The sequence below is a fragment of the Meleagris gallopavo genome, chromosome 2, assembly GCF_000146605.3.
Source record: "Meleagris gallopavo isolate NT-WF06-2002-E0010 breed Aviagen turkey brand Nicholas breeding stock chromosome 2, Turkey_5.1, whole genome shotgun sequence".
NCBI lineage: Eukaryota > Metazoa > Chordata > Aves > Galliformes > Phasianidae > Meleagris > Meleagris gallopavo.
Window position 1 is genome coordinate 44,100,428 of NC_015012.2, and position 19,189 is coordinate 44,119,616.

At 40.6% G+C, this 19,189-nt stretch overlaps 1 protein-coding gene across 1 annotated transcript in view; it reads left to right on the forward strand.

The window, feature by feature from the left end:
- Window positions 1-1,615: 1,615 nt before the first annotated feature.
- Window positions 1,616-19,189, forward strand: part of AGPAT4 (1-acylglycerol-3-phosphate O-acyltransferase 4) — a 69,804-nt gene continuing 52,230 nt past the window's right edge. The window contains exons 1-2 of the mRNA XM_003204076.4: window positions 1,616-1,700; window positions 14,602-14,832. Of these exons, the coding sequence (XP_003204124.1) occupies window positions 14,655-14,832 (178 nt within the window). The 5' untranslated portion in view covers window positions 1,616-1,700; window positions 14,602-14,654. The remainder of the gene's footprint in view (window positions 1,701-14,601; window positions 14,833-19,189) is intronic.

Consider the following 19,189-nt stretch of genomic DNA (forward strand, 5'->3'; position numbering starts at 1 on the left):
CGGGAGCCCCTGCCTGGCGGCGCGCTCGCCTGTGGAGCTCTGCTGCCTTCCTGAGGAGGCTTCGGTTGAGGGAAACAATGGCTACGACCGGACCGAGTGTTGTGGCTAATAGCAGGCTGGGGGGAAGCTCCGAGGAAGGGTTGTGAAGCTAAGGTGCAACCCCCAGTACAATTTTCTCACTAAGTGTGTGCGTTTAAGGCTGAAAAGAGGACAGAATAAAGAGTCTGCTTAAACGATGTCATGTGGAGGGTTTGGGTCATTATCGTACCTTCCCAAGTTATAACTATTTCAGTACTACGTGTAGAGCTCTAGGAGCGATGTGCCTTACGCAGGTGTTTGTGTGGGACGGCATAACCTTGCTGCTGCATGGAAACCGAAATTCTTTGCGAATGGGAGAATACGAGAAGGTCCTTCTCATTCTCACCCTCTCCCAAAAAATCCCATGAGTGCTTCTGTACAAACAGCCATGCACCCAGCCCGGGGAGCTGTATGGACACTCACAGACAGCTGCTGCTGATAACCACTTCTCCCTGAGAGTGAGTTGCAAGGAACTAAAAGCTGGTGGAGCGGGGAAGCAGTAAGAGTGCGGAGCAGTGTAAGCTCAAGGCTGCAGCCTTCTTTCTTCACTAACTTCTCACATGGATATTAACAGCACTTTAAACACACACTAATTGGCTTGTAATATGCTAGGGCTACCTTTGCATAAACGCTGACTGTAGTGAGTTGATGTGCTGTAAATGTTTGCTGTCATTTACTGCCTGGCAACTTTCTCTAGCTGTTTGTGACAGATATAATGCTGTGTTTTTTCCAAATACATTCTGCTGTACTATGGATGAAAATCCATTTATGTTCACTGTAGGAATTTTTTATAAATTTATGCATAGCTTTGCTTTTTCCTTTTAATGTTCTACATAACAATGCCTGAATAAGCTGTATCTAAAAATGAAATGGTAGCAGTGTGTTATAGAAGAAGGAGGGCCAGAGTTCATGTGAAAAAATATATCTGAAAATATGCCTACAATGAACAGAGGAGGCATTGTAAGCTGCTGGTGGGTAAGAGTTGCTCTTAAGCAAAGTTTGGTTGTATTGTTGGTAAGCATTTAAATAACAGATGTTAATACGTGCTTCATAAGAAGCTGTAAGCATGGTATTTTCTGAGTGGAGAAACTGCACAGAGGGGACAGTGAACTGCACAAAGGCTTCTCAGGAAGGAGCCATGCTTTCTTGAGGTGATGGTTGTGCATCATTTACAGCTTAACATACATATTGCAACATAAAGAAGAAAGGCTGCCTTGAAGATTATGGGTGGGAATCCTATGGCTTTACTCTGTCCTGCTGAAAAGAGGAGATATATATATATATATATCTCCAGGAGCTTGGCTAATATAATTTATATTGGAGAAATGAGAGAAAGTCACTCACCCTGTCCTTGGCTCGTGAGATGAACTCCTGATGGAGCAGATCTCCAGAGAGATCCTTCCCCACTGGCAGTCAGCTCTTAAATGGGTCTAGGAGAGTGAATTGCCTTCACCTGTGCTCCTGTGGCTGACTCATTGCTCACCTCAGGTGGTCAATCAAAGGTTCAGGCTGTGGTTCAGCAGCCCCATACAATTGTCTTGCTTTGTAAACCTTGATTTTGTGTATTGCTGAAAGATGAAGGCTGGGAAGAGTGCCCCTGGAAATCTCCTCAACCTAGGCAGGTACTGTTATGACTCTGCTAGGGCTAGCAAATGTCATTCTTGCACATGTGTCTGCAGCCCTTAGAACTTGTATTAGTAATTTTGGTCTTTAAGAAGTCAAACATGTGGGGCTTGATGTAGATGCATACTTCCCTATCCAGCTGCATCACCACTGTTGCTTGTATATCCTGATAAGGGTGAAGAGGAACAAGAGAGCAGCAATACATTTTAGTGCAGTGTGCATAACCTTTAGTCAGTGAAAGCTTTTGTAGCTGTGGATCTCCTTAATTGGAGAGAACTTTATACAGGGCAGCTGTCTTCCCAGGTATGTTTCTTTAGCTCGGTGGGATGCACTGGGCTTGTCTGTAAGAAAGGAATGTGACTGAAGAGCAGTACCTGTATGCTCAGTTGGTTTCAGCACTGGTCCTGGGCAGCTGATAGTGTCCTTTTCTGGTGAGGGTTGGCTTTCCCCAGCTATTCGGTTTCAGGGGTTTGGGGAAGTGTATCCAGCAGTCTGTTGTTCGGTCACCATTCACAGCTTGCTGTTGCTATTACCCTTATCACCTCTGACTAATGCTCCTGTGCTTCCCAGAAACTGCTGAATCATTTCATTTTCTTGGTTGGTTTTTTTTTCTTATTCCCCTTTCCTCTTCCAGTGCATCAGAGTGGAGATGTGGTAGGGTCAAGGTGAGGTCAGAAAAAGAGGAAATGCAAATGAGTGAGAATAACTGTGTTCCATGGCAAGGACAGTGATGCTGTAAAGTCTGCTTTTAGATAACGCGAGGAAAAGATAATGGCCGTAGTGGTTTTCCTGAAAGGGAGCACGAGGAGTGTTAGGGGCTGGATGGGGAGGGCCATCAGCTGTAGTGAACCCACAGCTGGGAGATGCTGGGTATGTCCTGATAGTTGTCTGCTCTTTGTTTTGAATTTAATCTTCTTACTTCTACAGCTCCACTTTCACCTTCAGCTCTTCTGTCTGCTTTGTTAAGCTCGTAGCAGCACGGTGTAACACAGAAGTCATTTTCTGTTGCTTGCAAATGAGCTGACCTGGCTTGAGGTTTTTGCTGTAACATAGATAACAGGAACAGGGAAAGGCAATTAACCAGTTCTAGGCTGGAAGGAAGTCAGAGATCACCAAGAGAAGGTTTACTTGCCAGAAGTTTAGGAGCTGCAGGCAGAGACTCGCATTGTGCCTCTCATGTACGTGCGTGATTGTTTACTATATCCGCAAAATTTTGTACAAATATGTCAGAATATGACATTAATTGCTTTTTTTCTGATCAACAAAACCAAATTTCAGTTGTATTTCTCCAGCAGTATCCAGATGAATAGGAAGGCTTGCCTGTACAGATTCAGTTGGCAGATTGTGCAATCTTTTTTTGTCTCTCAGAGAACAGACGGACTCCTAACTGAAAACTTGTTTTTAGAGGCAGGAAAAGAAAATCTTTGGGGGAAATCCATGCGTAGAAATTGCATGTGATTACACGAAAGGACTACTGTGTGAAAGTCAATCATGTCCCACTTCTTCTTTCTCCAGGCTCTTTCTTCACATATCATTGTTTTTCTCTTATTTCCCAAAGCTGCTGAAAAGCATGGTAATACTGTTATTGCAGATGCTACTCTGCTCTTCCGGAAGTTCTCTGTGTAGGAACTGACTCTTGAAATAAAATTGAGATTTTTCCCATTTTGCCACAGGTGGTTTGTCAAGGGTTAACAGTGCTTTAGTTGATTTTATGGTTGCGTGGATATGTTTAGACAGTGCTGAAGCTTGCACAGACATTTAGTTTCTTTGATCTAATACTAGTGAAAACTACATTGAAAGCAATTCAGTAACATCAGTGTCACCAAATCAACAGGCACTAGGCAGCAGGGATACCACTGTCTTCCCACAACCAGCAGATGTAAAACAAGCGTCTAGAGGAGCAAAGTAATTAAAGGAGACTGTCCTTGTCACCCAATGGTGGCAGGCACAATAAGGTTATAAATAAGCAGAAGGATAACTAGGAGTGTATGGATCCCAAATTCATTGAGCCTTTGTTGTGTTGCTGCCTAGTTTTCACATGGATTTGCATAATCCTCTGAGTGCATGAGTAAGTACTGCAATTCTCCTGACCTGTGACAAAAGAGCTTCATTGTAAAACTGTCCCATGTTCATTTGAAATTACCAGGACAAAGGCTCAAAGCCAGACATTTAACAGGGTTTAGGCACCTGAAGTTGTGCAGAGAAAGTCCAGGTAGGTGTTGATGTACTTAATTTCCTTCCTAGAAAGTTTGTAAAAATTCTACTGGATTCTTACCAGAACGTTTAGGAACTGTAACATCTTGGCACACCTGCAAGTCAATGCAGGTCAAATAAATGCACCATTGCCAAATAAATCATTTTGCTGGAAGTCTAAGGTGGCTTTGACTAGCTGTAACTTTAGGTACTGGGAATACATTGATTAATTATATGACACTTGGCAGTTTCTGGGGGATAATGTTTTCCAAATAACAAGAATGAGCAAAGCTTGTCGAGAGATTTCTTTTGGCTTCAGTAGGATTTGAATGAGGACCAAAATGAAACTTCCCTCTATTATTGGACTCGATAAAGCCTATGTCTGTGATAAAGGCTTTTATTCTCTGAAGTTCTCAGATTATATCAGTCTGCTAGGGGACTGATGACGGGGGGAGGATGAGGAGGCTGGGTAAGTTCTGAGTTCACTGTGAGCAAACAGTTATGAAGCATACATCTTTGAGGCAGAGATAAGTGAAAATTGATGCAGAGTATGACCACTGAAGCATGGATAAAAAGCAGTCACCATTATTTATTTGTTGTTTTGTTGTGTTGGTCTTTTTTTTTTTTAACCTGGCATCTGAATGTCTGATTGCTTGGTGTGTGGGTGCAGCTGAGCCTTTTGCTGATGCTAGAATCTTTTTTTCTTGGGAGGGGAACATGCAAAAAAAAAAAAAAAAAAAAAAGAAGCTGTAAGACCCAAAGGTATTGGGTGTTACCTCTCTGAGGTAGAAGTTGCTTTTCTTGGAACAGTGCATCTGGATGCTTCCCTGCTGCATGCATGGAAAATACAATAAAGAAGTATTTTCTGTGATTGGTGTGGGTTACATCTTGTGCACGCATTGGCATTTCAGTTGCAGTATGTGATTTTCATAAAGGAGAAATTCAGGTATACTTCATATTCTTCAGTGTCATGTGCTAGCATACAGCCACATTTAATTAATACTTGGAGGTGAACAAAAATAAGTCCTGCTAAACAGAAGATTTCTTTTTTTTTTTTTTTTAGCTTTCTTCAATATTCAAAGAGCATATCAATGAATACTTTTTAATATTAATTAAAAACATGCAAATGGATTAGTTGAAGGATCCAGTTCTTCAAAATCACTGTCGGAAGAAAAAAATCCAGCCAACCTGACTCACTGAAGTTGTAATTCAGGTGGATGGCACTTCTCATTTCCAGCACTCCTAATTGCATCTTGTGATTTGTCCTGGAAGCTTTTGGGTCCCCTCACAAAAGAGGTCTGAGCTGTTCCCTCATAGCCCTGCAAGGAGGAAGCACAGTGGGTGCTGCCTGGCCCACGTGCCCTGGCAGCTCCTGGGTCTGCAGGAGAGGGGAAGAACATGGTGCTCTCTAGCTTTAATTTCTTCTTGGATACAGTGACAGATATTTGCGTTTGTTGTGTGCATGTGCGCGCAATGCTATCAATTTGGTATGAAAGATGTACCTTCTAGTTTATGGTACAGCTCCATCTAAATTGCTATATACTTGACTCCTGTTTCTTGAGAAACAGAAAAATGGAGGGAAAATAGAAGCCATTGGATGAGTACACACATCCTAGTTTGCGCAGTCTGCATTTATACTTTTTACACTATCTGTTGCTGCTGAAGATCCCCAGGCATGTTGGGTGCATCCTTTCCCTCTCTGTTATGCATACCTGGCCTGTCAGAAACTGTTGGAGGGAAGCTGGAGCGCAGGCAAGAAGGCAAATAAAGGAGGATGGACCCTGGAAACCTGGCAGGTCATGGTTCTGAAGTTGGTTCTGCCATGTGAATGTCAGGCTTTGCAACAGCCTTGTGAGCTCCCACTGTCTAAGATAAGAGTAGCAAGGTAGATCTTGTCAGGCCTGCTGAATAACAGGAGATTTCCTTGGATCCATCTACTCCTTTCATCTGAAATTAGTAACAAAAATCTGTGGTATTTTCTAATCCTATCAATAAAGAATTTGATCTTGTATGTACAAATGGAGTTGCTCCAAGTCCACAGTGAGTGGATGCAGAACTTCTCTGCCTGCATAAAACAGTATGTTAGTGGTGTAGAAATCTGTCTGCTGCTGATCTGAAGATAAAGGTAATAATTCTGTAGTCTTAACTTCTTAATTACCTAACTAGAGGGTAAAAACTGGAGTATTAAATATTTAAGGTTTTAAACTAATGGTGTGACCTGTGTTTCATTGGTGCCTCACACCTAAAGCTGGTTGGGATGCAGGGCAAGGATTTCGTCTGTCAAGAGCTTACGCAGTTTCTGTACCCTGCACTATCCCTTGTGGTGTTGTGACTGTGATTTACAGTCCTTTGAAAAGACAGCAGTGATCAGTGTTTGGCAAGGAAAAAATGGTGAGTCTTCATAGAAGAGGTTTCCCATGAAGAGTGCTCTCAGCACTTTTTTTTATTTTTTTTTAAGTTAACCCTGGTTTAATGCAAGCTGCTGAATGAGCCTTTGTCTGTTGTCTCCAGCCCACACCATCCACTTCTTTTCTTCTAGCTCTTTTAAAAAACTTTTTTATAACAAGCAACTTGCTAGCTACTCTTGTGCTGGATCTATTCCTGAAATGCCCAATACAGAGGTTGTGAAGTGTGCCCTTGATGCTGGATAGGTGCCACAATGTTGCAAGTGGCAACATTCTGCTCTCCTGGCCCTCCCATTTTCTTACTTTTTTAATTTGTTAGTTTTCTGTGCATGTAAGCAGTGTTATGGATCTAACCACTGAGCTATTTCCCACAGGTTGTGTGCTGAGGACTCATCTCTGTCCCTCAGATAGGGAATTGCCTCGTGCCTCATACAGCATATGAGTGTTCTGTGCATATTCATTAATTAGCACAAAAGCATGTGTGCATGCATACATATTTATATATATAAAATATGTTAATAGACACACTATGTATCTATTATATCTATATACATAGTGTATATGAGAGAAGGATGGGTTTGCTGCAGACATTCAGATCCTGTTGTTTGAGCCTCTGGTACTTTGGCAGGAAGCTGATCACTCACCGAAGTGTGTTGATAGAAGGGCGTTTTGAGGGTTTTGCATATTTATTTGTTTTTGCAGGAGGAAAGTGCCAGAAAACAATAATACACGGTCCTAGTTACCTTTGACTAAGCACTTAATGTTGCCTATGGTGACTCGAGATTGAGTATGATGTTGGCTGCAAGCACATGATACAGATACCTGTCCTGGACTGTATGTGTTGTTCACCTCAGTTACATCTGAGGAACTGTCCAGGTCACTTATATCTGTCAGACAGTCTAGTTCATACCCTTCCTAGATTCTTACATCTTTTCTTGTAAGACTGTGCTTCTTGTTTAGTTCTGCTCTCTTGCTCAATTCTTAAATTTGGCTAGTGTTTATATTGCCTTGTTGTTGGGACACGTAACTTGTTGGATTGGTGGATGTAGAGAAAGTAAGAGGAATCAGAGGAACTCTGTGGTATACAGAACTGAACTCTGATAGAGTCCTTCAGCTCTTAAGTATCTTCAGGAGCTCTTTCTTTTAGTTTTTCCTGAGGAAAAAGCAGATAGTTGTGATTTTGAGAAATGTGTATTTTGTAAAGTATTGAAATCCAGGAGCTTGGGTGGGAAACTGCTGAAGGGCAACTCTTGGCATACAGGAAAGAAGCAGCTTGCCTTCTGCTGCCATTTTTGTGAATGTCCTATCCTGCACCGTAGATGACTGCTGTGCTTCACCCAGCCAAATTTTTTGAGAATTTCTTTTGAGGCTTGGAGAAGAAGTGCTTAACTTCAAGTTTACCCTCATCAAATAAATACTTCCCTCAACATCAAGCTCTGCTGACCCTGTGTTCCCTAAACTCAGCACCCCCAGGAGTTCTATATTGCCCAACTTTAGATTTAAGCCCAGATTCCTTTGGTGCCCTCTTTCAGCTTCCTCCTCCCTGAATATTTAATTCTCCTGGAAGAAGAAGCACGATTGAGCTGCTGTTCACCTAAACTTGGCAGTAGCTCTCCATCTTGCCTTCCCTTTTCTGCACTGTGCATACCTCTCCCAAATAGCCAGCTTCCCCTTGTGTGGTTCCTTTCCATGCAGTAAGGGGGCAAGCCCTGAGGCTGTCAAGGCAAACAGGAGCTATGCAGTGTTTTACCAGCAGACAATCTGCAAGCAGGGATAAAGAACTCATATTCTGGCAGACTTGAAGGGCTGGCATGGCTGTCTTGCCCTGACATTAGTTGACAGCAGGAAGAAAATAGAAAGGGGGGAAAAGCTTGGGTTACTTTTGTTTCTTTAGTTTGGACTCTGTGATGCTAGTTGTCTCTGTGCTTAATAGAAAATAAATTAAAAATTCAGTTTTGTAGTATGTTGACTTCACGGTGATGGCTAAAGTCCACCACACTGCTCATTCACTCCCCCTTCTCAAAGCAGTGAGGGAGAAAATAGAACGTGAAGAGGTTCAAGGGTTGAGGTGAGGGCAAGAGATCACTCAGCTGTTACTGTCATGGAGGAAACAGACTCAGTGTAGGGTGATTAATATAATTTATTACCTAACTGACTAGAGCAGTCAGAACTGAAAGTGAATTAAAGCTTCTCCCTTCCTGCCCTCCATCTGTCTCCCCCCATTCACCCTCTTCTACCTCTTCCCTCTGAGCAGTACAGGGGAACAGGGAGTGGGGGCTGTGGTCAATCAATGAAGTTCTGTTTCTGCCACTCCCTCATGATTGCTGCTGTTCCAGTGGGGGATCTTTCCCGATCTGATCCTGTGTGGGTGTCCCACAGGTTGCAGTTTTCCAAGCACAGCCTCAGCGCAGCTCTATACCGCAGGGCATATCCTTCAGGACTGCAGTGGTCCCCACAGACTCCAACCTGGGGCTCTCCGTGGGCTGCAGTTCCTTTAAGCCTTATCCACTGCTACACTGCAGGCTCCTCTGTGGCTGCATGTGGAGATCTGCTCTGCATAGTATCCATGGGCTGCAGGTTGCTGCTGCTCTGTGCCTGGAGCACCTCCTCCCCTCCTGCTGCACTGACCTTGGGGCCCTCGTGGCTGTTTCTCTTGTATTACTCCCTCCTTTCTCCCAGATGCTGTCACACATCAGTTTTCCCCTCTCTTAAATCTGCTTTCCCAGAGGTATATCCAGAGTCACTCATGGCTCAGTTGTGGCAGTGGCGGGTCTCCTTTGAAGCTGGCTTGGAGCTGGTCTCTGAGCTCACAAGGGGCAGCTTCTGCGCTCTGCTCACAGAGGCCTTCCCACCACTGCCAAAATCTTGCTGCGTAAATCCAGTATATGTGTCAAGTCTCTAAGCTGGAAATCCTGAAACTAGCTGATAGATAGTATTCATTCTTCAGCCTTTAAAATAGCCAAATGGAATGATCTCTCCTTTGAAGCTGTGCAGGTTACAATATAAGCAGTTTAGGAACATGTGACCTCTCAGGAAAGCTGAAAAGCTTTCTGGAGTTCCTGTAAGTGTAGGGAAAGGGTGTTAGATATACTCAAACGTTTCCCCACTCTGGGACTTTTTGGTAGAGGTGATACTTTAATAGTTGCCTTTGGGGGAGAGGGAGAAGTGATTCAAACCCTGATTAAGCACGAGGCACATAGGTAACTCTTCAGACTTTTTTTTGCCATGGCATGTATAGATGCATACCCCTTGAAAGCAAATACACCTGTGGACACAGCCTTGCTGTTGCTGACTTTTGATGCTCACTGACAAGAGGAGCACAAGGGCTTCCTGTGACTGCCTTGCCTATACATTCCATATACAGAAACAGTGTTTAGATGAACTCTGATATGAAAAACAATGCCACTATCTCTGCCGTTCTGATGGCAATTGAAAGGCACTTAGAGGCCGTTCAGAAACTGCTGTAATTTGACCTGTGCTTACTCTTCTCTATCCGAGAATCTAATTTAGACAAGAAAATGCAAGAATAGGCATCATCATTGTATGCTTATTTTTCCTTAACTTGCAGCAGAGCATTTAAGTTTTAAGTGTTAGCACTTTATCAAAGAGTAGACATGAACAAAAACCTTTGTCTAGGCTTGAAATACACTTTTCTGAAAAGAACCATTTCCAATGCTGTCCTGGCAATAGTTGTAAGTAATATAATATTAACTTAGCCCAGATGCCAGTGTGAATAAATTTTGAAGGAGGTGGGTGATAGTTCTCAGCTTTGTTCTCATGCTTTCTGTGAAAGTGCATAGTTTTGTTCTATAAGATGAGCCCTAGTTGTAATCTCTTGCAGACTTTGAAGCACTATGTGGTGTTCTTAATTGGCAGCAGCCTCTGCCAGAAGAGAGATGTTCACCTTGTTTATCACTGGTGTAATGTTGTCTTGTCTTTTCTGTGTCCTTCTAACCATTTTTTTTCCAAGCAGAAGAGAATGTAGAGACTAGTTGAAGTAGAAAACAGAGTGGACCTTGCTGAAGAGAGGAACTAGGGGAAGAATTGGAGAGAATGAGTGATCATGGAATCTTCTTTTAAACCTAATCTTGTGACCTTTTAATCACATGAATAGATGCTTGTTGACTTGTTCCCAAGACAGGCATTTGAGGTTTGAGTCTTTTGTTTTGTATCCAACTGAAAACTGTTATTAAAGAACATTCCTGTCTGTTTTTGATGCACTGGCTGGCCGTTTTCTTCTAACTTGTTTTAAGGGGTGTCTGATAGAAGAGAGCTTCTTGGCAGCAATCTGATCTTAATAGCTTCTGAGAAAATGCATCAATTGGCCCTTTTGTTTTATAGAAGATTGCTGTAATTTTCAGCCATTATCTACAAGGAAATCAGTGTAGTTTATTAAACTAGCATCATGGATTAAGAATTAAAGAGTTCATACTTTTATCACTTAGACCAGTGTGATGTTACCCATGAGGAACTTAAGTAAGGCTGAGCACATGGGAAAAGTTCCTGTGAATTCCTAGAAAGCAAGTTTCTAGACCTCTGTCAAGATCAGGCTTGATTCTTGAAAATTAATTTTCAGCTACTATATAGCCTGTGCAAAGAATGAACTGCTTTTCTTGGAGTTTGAGTAATGGAAATAGTCCTATCATATTGAAACAAATCTTATAAAGAATAAGTTTGTGTGAGCAAATAAAACACTGAACTAGTGCTATGTAGGAAAAATAAATTTCATTTAATCAGAGGAGAAAATTAATCTCTAGTCACATTACTTCTCAGAAAACTAAAATACCAGCAGTGTCTCTAATGTCATTTTCTTTTGTGGCAAGTTAGATTACGTTCATTTCAGTGGTACTGTTTAAGTAGTTTTAGTTTGCTAAAACATTTCATGGAAGCTTTACAGAATTGAAATGTCATATCTGAAGTATGAGCATGAGGAAGAAATGAGTTTTAAATATTCCACTGTGGCTTCATCAAACAATAAGACAGAAAACACATTTTATCACAGTCAGCTCATTGATGTCTCTTAATTCTGTGAAGCTTTGTTTTATAGGCTTAACATTAAGTAAATGATGCACATAAAATCTAAGATTTTAATGTAGTTTAATCACTGTTGCAGGGATAAAAGCAAACTGATGTACTAGCGTTCTGGTGAGTTCTTCCTCCTCACTGACTCTGTCAATCAACTGCTTTTCCTCTTCATAAATACTGTCAATCAACTGCTTGCTACTGAAGAATTTTGTTGATCTTATCAAATAGTGAGTTTCCAGGTCTCCCCTGTAAGTAGGCCATGTTTTCACTTTAATTTCATGGATGGTTCTTTGGATACATTCTCTTCTGATCTTTGTGAATTAAACAGACTAGCTAGCACAAAAAGCTTTTGATCAGTTTTAACCAAGGGCAGTAGGATAAAACCAATCATTGTGGTTTCAGGCATTTTGCAGTCTATAAGCCACTGTTTTCTTTCAATCTAACAGTTTTATTTAAATGATCTAATCCTGATACTCAATAAAGTAATATAGTCTGAACTAGAGATTTTTTTAAATTTTTCTCTGTATACTTATTCAAAACATTGTTTTACTACTGTTAATTTTTTCCCTCTGTTAGGTATTTGATTCTATCCTGATAATGTGACACAAAGGGCTCCAGGATGAATCATTACAATGATTCCTACTAGACAACGTTTCTCATTCTATTTAACTTTCAGCAAAAACAAGGTATTCAGGCAGCCATACTAATAAATTGCTGCCATCTGAAGAAGCGTATCTGTAGCACACAGTTGGTCAAAGCTTGAAAAGTTTTTTACAAGTATAATGACAGTGCAATGAACACAGGCCTGCTCTGCAATTCTGAGCTACAGATGCTGTCTGCTTTGATATTGAATAGTACGGCAAGATAAAAGGAACAATGTCTGTAATACACAAAGGACACATTTTAACTACTAATAATAGGCTTGGGACTGCCATAAACACTTTATATAAATTATCCCACAGCACAGATTCTCTTTCTTAATTTTTGCTTCATCTTCCTTGTGGTTGAAAACCTGGCTGAATATGTTCCTGTTGCTTTGTAGCAGTTCTTGTATGTAAGCATATTCTTGCAGTAAGCATAGTCAGCAAGGGCAGTAAAACAAATGTTTCAGGACACTGATTTAGACTCACTGCTTCACATAATGCGGTCTTCTATAAACTAGGAGGATGGGCATTAAGATTTTTTTATCAGTTAATTCCCTGGGATGCTGACAGCTGCTGTTTTGTTATTGCCTGTGATTGGCATATTTGGAAATATTGTCTCAGGGCTTCCTTTTTGGGCAAACTCCCCTGTGCCTCACAAGGAGAAATGGTTTAGGAAGGGAGCAGCGTGGCAGCACCTTCTCCTTAACCACAGTCAAAAGACGAGGGTATTGATTACTGAGAGATCGTGCCTTAGTATTTTTCCTCCTAGCAAGTGAGCCAAGAGTTGGTGGTAGTGATGGCTGCAGAGGTTCAGTATGGTTTTTGACAGGCTGGTATGCTTGGCAAGAGGACATTTCCTCTGGATTCTCAGCAGCTAAGGTTGGATCATTCATTTCCAAAATTGTACAGACCTTTTGAAGTAACCTAAGAGCAGGTTTTCTGGAAACACTGCTGGGTCAGGGGTTAGTGCTGCTGTTGATGTTTCCTTTCTGGGTTTACGGAGCATAACTGTTGGAATTACAGTGTCAAGGAATAATTGGACAAATTGTGTATATTGTGCATAGTCAAGCTTTTATTCTTCTGCCAAAATCAACTGGTATTTGGATAGAACAAGGGAACAAGCTAGTAAAGCTGGAAGCTGCTGCTACCTCTTGGTTTGGGAGCATGGTTGGAACAGCACACAGAAGAAAGCAAAAATTCTAACATAAAGCTGCAAACCTTGTATTTATTTTCAATAGGCAAGAATGAAGTGAGTGTGCAAATAAGCTTTTGTTTGTTTGTAATGACCTTATGTGAGTGAAATGAGACATTACTCTCTTCTGCCGTGGGGTAGAAAACTTCTGGATTTTTATCCTCTGATAACACTGGAGTCTTAGGCTGTGTGCATACTGAGGAATACTGCTCAAAATCAGTAGAGCTAATCCTGTGCCTATCACTAGTGTACGTCTCTGTTTTCTGGAGTGGAAACACACACATGGTGGTGTATGTGTGTGTGCATTTAAAGACCATTCTTGATTATGCATGGGATATACTAAGGAAAGCAACACCATGAAGTGTATTTCAATTTTTGTTTATTTATGTTTAGTTTAAAACCGTGCATGTGATAAAGAATTACTCTGAGTTGCGCTAAAGGCAGTGGGACCTCTGATACATTGGATGTTTTTCCTTAATCAAGTAAAAGAAGAAAACTTTGTTCTTATCCCTGCTAGTACTGTACACTTGTAGTTAAGCTTCCTGGTTTGCCAGTTTCCTTTAAATCAGGTTGGACAGAAATCTCACAGTATCAGTCGTTAGACAAATGGGGCTTAAAAAAATAAAAGCCAGCAGTGTTTTGGACTTCCGTATGTATACACAAGTAAAGCAAGCCTTTTGGTAAAGTTATCTGAAAGTAAATAGTCCCAAATAGAGTGAAAGTTGGAAACACCTTTTTAGGGTGTTGCATAAAATAGCCATGTGAGGTTACGTAGACTCACACACACACAAAATTGTTTATAGAAATGAGGAAGGTAATGTGGGCCCCCCCTTGTTTGTGTGAAATGTATGGAATAATCCTGAAAGGGAAATAAATTTCAGGCTAAAAAAATAGCAAACGTTAAAGAGAGGCCATGAGACCATACTAACGAAGTATCCTGTGGGTGTGGTGAAAGTCCCAGCTGTGATATAGTTGTTCGGGTAAAGTATCATTAGCACTTGCAGAAAAACACTTAGCAAGCTTTTGTTGAAACGACTGGCTTTGAGACTTGCAAATTTTGGAGCTGCTCTTAAATATAGCAGAGGCCGCAGTATGTGTCTTATAAAGTACTGACAATTCAAAACGTAAGCGGACTGTTTTGCTCATTTTTTAGCAATGAAGGCCTGATAGAGGAGCATTACCCTGCATGGAATGGAGTCGCGTGCTCTTGTGTCTTGCAGAATTAGAATTGAAATGTGAAAATTTGTTTACAAAGCCAAATGTAAATGTGATATTCTCTTTCCATGCTTACTCTTGCAAATATTTTAATTGGGCCTTATTCTAAATAAAGATATTAAGTTTCATTCAGATATTTAAGTGTACAGTGTGACATCTGTATTAATCTGTTTGTGGAAACAAATGCACTGCACTCTGTAACTGCTGATACTATTTGATTTTGCAGGTTGTCTTCTGAATTTTGGGTCTGAAGGTACCCTCTTGCTTTCTCAGCAAATCATGGACATCGTTGGCTTTCTGAAGTCTCAGTTCATTTGCCACCTGCTGATCTGCTACATATTTATAGTGTCAGGACTGATCATTAACTTCATTCAACTCTTTACGCTTATACTTTGGCCAATCAACAAGCAACTGTTCAGGAAGATCAACTGCAGGCTGGCTTACTGCATTTCAAGCCGTAAGATTTTTGTTTTTGTTTTGTCTTAAGCTATTTTCAAATTTTGTCTTGAGGGAATCGTAAAAAAAAAAAATCTGAAATGGTTGTCAAAGTAACACATAAAAAGATCATTACTGCTTCCTACAGTGCTTGCATTTGTGTGGAGAGGTGTTTGCATTGTTGGAATATACTGTTATGCTGAAATGTTTTGCTCTTTGATATTGGGATACTTGCTTGACTCAGGATAATGAAGAAAGACTGCCTCTCATTTGACTATCCATCATGTTTCATTAAGCCAAATGAGAAATATTGACCAAATAACTCAGTGACATGCACTGTTTGTAGGTTTGCATTGCTAACAAGTCATTTCTGATAGCGCTTTCAATCTCTTTATTATGCGTGATTTTGTTTTTGATCTTTGTAAAGCTTTCATATGTGAATGCTATTCAGAAATAGGAAATAGTTTAAAAAAAAGAAAGAGCAGTGATTCAATGTGTTGGTTTCTTAAGCCACTTGTAAACTGTTTGCTTGAATAAGTGTTTCAGGCCTTAAGCTGCATCTCAATGTACTCAGTATAAGCATACAACGTACAGTACAACAGGTAGCCTCTAAGTGTTGAAAGAAATGGGAGTCTCTAGGGGAGTAGATAGCGTATGTTCAGGATATAACTTGTAGAAAGACCAAATCCGTGCAGCTGCTGAGAGTTGTGACAACTCATTGACTGTTGACTAATCATTCCAGTACGATGACTGAGATGTCTATCCTTTTATATTCTCTTCTTATATTAACTTCTCTGTTAATAAGAAGTGGGTAGAATCTCCACCCATCAGCAGTGGATTATCAGAGCATCTCAGTGATATCACTATGCTTATATATTTGTTTCTGAAGAGCTATGGCAGAGCTCCAGCAATGACTTATTGTAACTTCTGTCTTCAACATAATTACTATCAACTTACAGCAGAGTGCAATCTCACCAGCAGCTGTTAACAACTACAGAAGTGTCCCTGTGTCCAGTCGTTATGTATGCTGTTAAATGTGTCCATGTTCCAGAGTAATTGACCCAGGCCTTTCTGGAACTTGAAAGTGGATTCTAAAACAAACTATTAAAAAGTGCATGCCTTATGAGGCTCCCTAAAGATGATCTGAATATAATATTACTGTCAATGGGAGTTAGTTGTAGGTAGTTTCATATGAAGAAAACAGCCATCCAAGACAACGAGTAAGAGCTGTGTTGCAGGAGTACAGCAAAATGGTCTCCTCCAAGCTACCTACTCACTACTAGGAACCTGAGAAGGAGGAAGCATTGTTAGTGATCGTAATTAACCACTTGAGGGAGAAATGTGCTACATATCTCAAGCTGGAGGCTGTTGGAGATTATTTGTCTCTCATCAGTGAATCTGCCATGCAACTCTTCAAGGCATTGCTTTTCAAACAGACTTTTGATTCAGATTTCAAAGCTGCATCAGGACATATGAGCCCCAAAAAATTGCAAGTACTGTTTTATTATTTCTATGATAAAGGTACAAATGTCATAAAGGAATTTCACATTTGTTGTCCATGTGTATGTCCCTGAAGTAGTGAGTTTGCAAGTAGTATTCATTTTGATGTGTAAACAGTGCCATGAATGTGGCCAAGTTTTTACTTTTTTTCTGGTGGCACAGAATATGTTTGAAGCCATGGAATATAGGAAACAGCATGTGTAAATTTTCCATTAGGGTAGAGGCAGTTTTTTATAGCTATATTATTTTTAATGCAATACCTTCTATCCCATTCAGCCGTTTGGTTACTTGATGGAGAGACATCAGACTTGAGAGTCTTCAGGCTGAAGCCTTTAGCTGCCCTCAGAGTGGTCTCATCTATACCTGAGGCTGGACACTATGTAAATAAGGGCATGTAATACAGCGTGCTTGTCCTTGGTTGGGAAGATGGCTTTTTATTCAGGGTTGTTAAGCTAGTCTTTAGTCTCCACTGGAACAGGTTGTGTTGTGAGATTTTTGCCCAGTCATGCTCAGAATAGACTAGCTTAAGGATAAAGACAGTTATTTGAGCTGTACAGCAGAGCTTTGCAAACTGGCAAATGATTCACCTTTATCTGAGTGATGTTTGAAAAGGGGAACATGACACATTGTTAAAAAAGGTATTTGAAAGAACTGCAGTAGATCAGTTAGTCAAAACTGATGTGTTTTTGTAGTAGTGTACGTGTAATGTAATGACTTTCGTGGGGCATTGGTGTGCTGATGAATACATAACGTAAGCAGTAATGAAAATGTTTGAGGTACTGAAACTTAGCCATGGAGAATGTACAGACTCGTATGCATTGCAGTGGTGATATGCATCACATTGCCTTCAGTGGCTGTTAAATTCTGAATCAGTAAGTTAACCCAATTGTTGGAGTTGGAAGAGAGTATTTCACCCTTGACATCATGCCCTTGGGAAAGTATTCTTGTATTTTGAATGGTGGTGAAGTTTTCTTCTATCCCTTTTCTTCCTTTCTCATTTCTAGTGTGGGAATGCAGTAATCTCATTTGTGCAAGTGCAGTGTCTGCTATCATACCGTATACAGGAAGTTAGTCTGTTCTGGTGAATGCCTTTTCCTCACTATGGTAATTCAGCCTGAGTTGGAGATGCTTGCATATCTGCTTATCTGATTTAAGTCAGACTAGCTCAAATAAGTGTATTCATGCTGTAAAAAGGCCACATGGAATAACTGTGGTTTGATAGTTGGAGACAAAGCTGTGTGAGCTGCTGCTTCTCCACTGTGAATATGGCCATACCATGCAGACTGACAACCCAGCAGGCTAATGTCATATAGTATAAACTACTGTTTATTGATTAAAGTTAGAAAAGAAGTAAAAGCTTGGTATCCAGTTTGAATTTATAGTAGAAAGGATTTACTACAGCAGCAACTTGGTTTTAATGGAAGGGAGTAGAACTGCGCACAGTTGACTCCAGTTACTGAAAGGTGTCTTCAAACCAATTGTGAATCATGAGTTGGTCAGATAGGGAGAGTTTAGTCCTAATTTGTTATGTCTTAGAAATGGGGATACTTTCTGATGCCATTATTATTGGCATCAATGTTTTTATTACTGAAAAATATTAGTTCTTTTAAATAGGCTGTGTTTTTTTTGTGGGGTTGGTTTGTTTGTTTTGTAGTGGCATTTTATGAAATTGGAACTGGTGAAAAGTTCTTAATCGCACATTGGAAGCTTTGTTCAGCCTCAGTCTCTTGCTCTTCAAATGGTGACTGTTCATCAGATTGTAATTTGGGTTGCTTTTAGATGTCCAAGTTACTTTATGTGTTTTACTGCAAATAAACTCTCTTTTTTTTTTTATCCATTAACTCCTTTGACAACTATCTGCAAAGGAGTGGTTAGCTGTAGTCTTCTTTACCCTGTATGCCTCAGTGCATTCAGGAGAATGTTAGTTGCAGAGAGTGGATAAATTCAACTAGCCAAGAGGAAAACTTATTTATTCTTTTGTCAGCGTTGCACTTGAGAAGTGCCAAGAGTTACACAACTTCTGTTATATTTCAAATGTAAGAAAAAAGAAGACACTTGGGCTTAGAACTTTCAGTCAATGTTTTCTGGCTTCCAGTGTGTATTCACTGACTGATTCAATTATCTGTTAACCCCCTTTTGTAAAGTGTCAGCCCTGATAAGTTCTTTCTGATACTGAACTCTACAAAGTGCAGCTCGAGTGGGGAAATCAAATACTGCAAACCTGTGAAAGATGGTAATAAATTTTAAAAATAAGTGCATGTGGAAAATGATATTGGAATGTAGGTTAGGCAAGCAATCAGTCTTATTTTCTATTTTTAAATAATTTAGGGGTGCTTTGTCTTCAGTCTCCCAAAAAATGGAGAGCCAAGGAGTATGCTAAGGAAGGAAGTGTGGAAGGCATCACAGTTCTTGTTGATGCTTGTACCTAAATTGGAAGAGATGGAATACATTTGCCTCCTTATTATATGGGGAAAGCAAACCACTACAGAGGATATGCACAGCTCTTCTGCACTAGCAGAAGAGAACTGTGAAGTTGGCCAAGCTTGTTGAGAGAGCAGGTTGTCTTGGCTATAGTGCTACGCGTGCACGTGGCTGTGCAGCTTGTGGAGGCAGTGGGAGAATGACTGGTATATCCAGTACTGGTTTGTGCTTTGTAGGCTGGTGCAGTGCTACTGCTGGGTGAACAGAGTATGCTGGGCGCCTGTTGGCTGCATGGGACGTAACTGCTGAATGCTGAGACTGAGACATACATGTTGGATGAATGGCTTCTTTAATGGTGTTGGATGTGCTTACTCAGGAACGTATTTGGCTGTGAGTGAAGCAGCGATTGATAACTTGTTCTCTTGCTGCCACCTGTCATGGTGGAAAATTAGCTTTTC